We start from the raw sequence: 2667 nt of genomic DNA on the forward strand, positions 1-2667 counted from the left end.
CGGGGCTCGTGGATCGTGCGGCGGGCGCGGTGGCTGGCGCGGGGCCGGGCAGCGCATCCCTCCCGGTCCCGGCGGATGAGCTAATGGAGGCCAGCTGGGTCCCGGCGCTTCCCCAGCCCCGCTCCCAGCCCGCAGCTGCAGCCCTTCCGCTCCTCCTCAGCCCCTTAACCCCCTCCCCGCCGGCACTGCCGACCCCTACCCGCAGCCCCGTGCCCGGGATGTGGGCAGCCCCCGGCAAACAGTCAGGGGTTTGGAGGCCCCACATGGGCACCCCCTCTGCCAGCGTCCCAGCCACGGCTGGGGGTGTCCTGTCCCATGGGGTCCGATCCCTTTGCAGGGCTCAGCTCCTTCTCTCCATCTGCAGGGTCCTTCTGGGACCCTCAGTCCCCTGAGCTTTGACCCCCCCTGCCCCCCATATGGGTCATGCTCACACCCAGCCCCATGGGGTGGGGACACGTAGGGGAGGAATGTCAGGGATACCAGGGACAGGGACACCAGAAACAGGGATGCCAGGGATAGCAGTGACTGAACACAAGGAACAGGGATGCCCAGGAAGACCAGCATCCCTGTGCCCTTCCAGCATCCCCTCCTCCATCTCCCAGCCCCTCTGACCTGTGTTTTCCCACCCTCCTTGCCAATTCCACAGGCTCAGCACATGGCTTCACTCCTTGCTGAGCACCTTCTCTGCCATCATTGAGCTGGGAAAGGGGCTGCCATGGCCCCAGCCATGACCCTCAGTGCCTATAGACAGCCCCAGGAGACAGCAGAGGGACCTGAGATCCCTCCCCACCAGCAGGAGAGCAACCCCTACCTGCCCTTCCAGAAATCAGCATTTACTGAGTTAATAATCATAACTCTTTATTATAAAGATGTATTTACATGGAATAAATCTTTACAGACACAAGAGACAATCAGCAGGGACCAGCTCAGAGCCAGGGCCCCTCCTTTGGTGTATGGCAGAGCTTGACAGAGACCCCGGTACCCCCCCCATTCCTACTGTCCCATGGCATGAAGCAGAGGGGCCCAGGGCCCCACAGTGTGTCCTGGGTGGGCACCCCACTCCATCACGAGGTGAGTCTGCCAGCGGGAAAGGGAGGGCAACTCACCCAGGGTGTGAGATGAGCACCATGGGAATAAATAGACCCAGGACAAGCTGTGTGCTCCCCCTGGCATGGGGGTGACAGGGCTGGGGCAGGACCCCAAGGGAGATCACACACCCCTGAGGAGAAGCTGCTCTGCCTGACAAAGTGCTTTGCACAAAGCCTATGGTCCCAGCGGGCCAATGCCCGAGCCAGTTCCGTGCCCACCGGGACAGGGCATCATGGCAACCCTGGCCCCTCTGTGGGCAACCCCGATCCAGCCAGCCCTGCGAGGCAGTGAGGAGGGGCAGAATGCACCCACAGTGCCAGACATGGCACCGGGGCCACCAGGGCCAACCGCCGGGAGAAGATGGGGCCGGCTGAGGGCTTTCAGGGGGAGCCCCAGGCTCAGGGCCGGAGGATGAGCAGATCAGGCGAGAACACGGTGCGAGCAACGGAGGCCGTGTCCGTGGAAGGCTGGTGGCAGCCCTGCAACGAGAGCAAGCCCAAGTACATATGAGTTCCCTCATGGCACCATCACAGGTTTCCCTGCATCCCCCGTGCCCCTCTGCAGCTCACCTGGCTCAGAATGGCATGGGGCCCTTGTGGGAGAGCCGGGGCCGGGGCCGCCGGTACCTGCGCCAGCCCCCGGGCCGCTGGCCGGGCCCACGCCGTGCACCCCGCGGCCGCACTAGCCTCCGGGTGAGGCCGTCCTGGGCATCCTTCCCGTCCGGCGCCTTCCCCAGCGGCCCTGAGGAGATCAGGAACAGCGTTAGCCACGTGTCCCCGCACGCAGGACAGGGACAGCAGTGCCGTGGGGCTGCCTGGCCCTGGGCCGGCCCGTTTTCTGGATTGTCCCCAACGAGAGCCATCAGTGCCAAGCGCTTCCTGTGCCGGCACGGCCCGGCCACCTGTGCCAAACATGGCCAGCAGCAGGGCATGGGGCTGCTCAGCCTCTGCTTTCGGCCCCAGCCCTCCCCACAGCCACCCCCTTCTCTATGCCACCGAGACACTCAGCCCTTCACCCTGAGCCGGTTCCCGTATCCCCGTCGTGCCTGGTGCTGGTGCTCCAGTGGTTCCGTTCCGTCGGGGCCCTGGAGCCCCTGGCCGGGATGCTTTGCTCCCTAAGCACTCCCCGGTCCCGCTACCCCGGGTGCCTCGCGGGGATGCTTTGGTCCCAGCTCCTGTCCCGGCACCCCCGCGGGCTCGGTTGGCAGGCGGGGCCCCGCGTGGGTCCGGTTGCGGGACCCGGCGATGCCCGGGGCTGTCACCGCGGCTCCGGACGCTCCCGCTCTGCACGGGGACCGGGAGGGTTTTGGCTCCAAAGAAAGCGCTTTGTCTTTCCCCAGCCCAGCGGCAGCGGATCCCGGCGGTGCGGGCGGGGTGCCGGTCCCCCCGACCCCCCCAACCCGCGGCCACCCCGGCGGGGTCCCCTCGGTCCTCTCTTTCCTCGCTGCCTCCCTTCATCCCCCGCTGCCGGCGTGGGGTCCCCGCGGGTGTTCCGCTCTCACCGGGGGCGGCCAGGACGAGCCCGAGCAGCAGCAGCAGCAGCAGCAGCGGGGCCAGGAGCCGGCGCGGGGCGGCCATG

At 66.9% G+C, this 2667-nt stretch overlaps 1 protein-coding gene across 2 annotated transcripts; it reads right to left on the reverse strand.

The window, feature by feature from the left end:
* Positions 1-847: 847 nt before the first annotated feature.
* Positions 848-2667, reverse strand: APLN (apelin). 2 transcript variants are annotated; one of them, XM_077185879.1, is made up of 3 exons: positions 2591-2667; positions 1659-1830; positions 848-1568 (listed from the first exon to the last, which is right to left on the reverse strand). In XM_077185879.1, the coding sequence occupies exons 1-2, from the start codon at positions 2664-2666 to the stop codon at positions 1664-1666; spliced, it is 243 nt and encodes an 80-aa protein (XP_077041994.1). In that variant the 5' UTR covers position 2667; the 3' UTR covers positions 848-1568; positions 1659-1663. The 2 variants fall into 2 exon arrangements, with proteins under 2 accessions (XP_077041994.1, XP_054497088.2); XM_054641113.2 differs by lacking the exon at positions 2591-2667 and having other exon boundaries at positions 1659-2033.

Source organism: Agelaius phoeniceus, chromosome 14 (assembly GCF_051311805.1).
Source record: "Agelaius phoeniceus isolate bAgePho1 chromosome 14, bAgePho1.hap1, whole genome shotgun sequence".
NCBI classification, from domain to species: Eukaryota; Metazoa; Chordata; class Aves; order Passeriformes; family Icteridae; genus Agelaius; species Agelaius phoeniceus.

Excerpts from the sequence above, each read along its gene's own strand:
- APLN (XM_054641113.2), bottom strand. The coding sequence starts at position 2,020 with ATGCCCTGCTGCTGGCCATGTTTGGCACAGGTGGCCGGGCCGTGCCGG.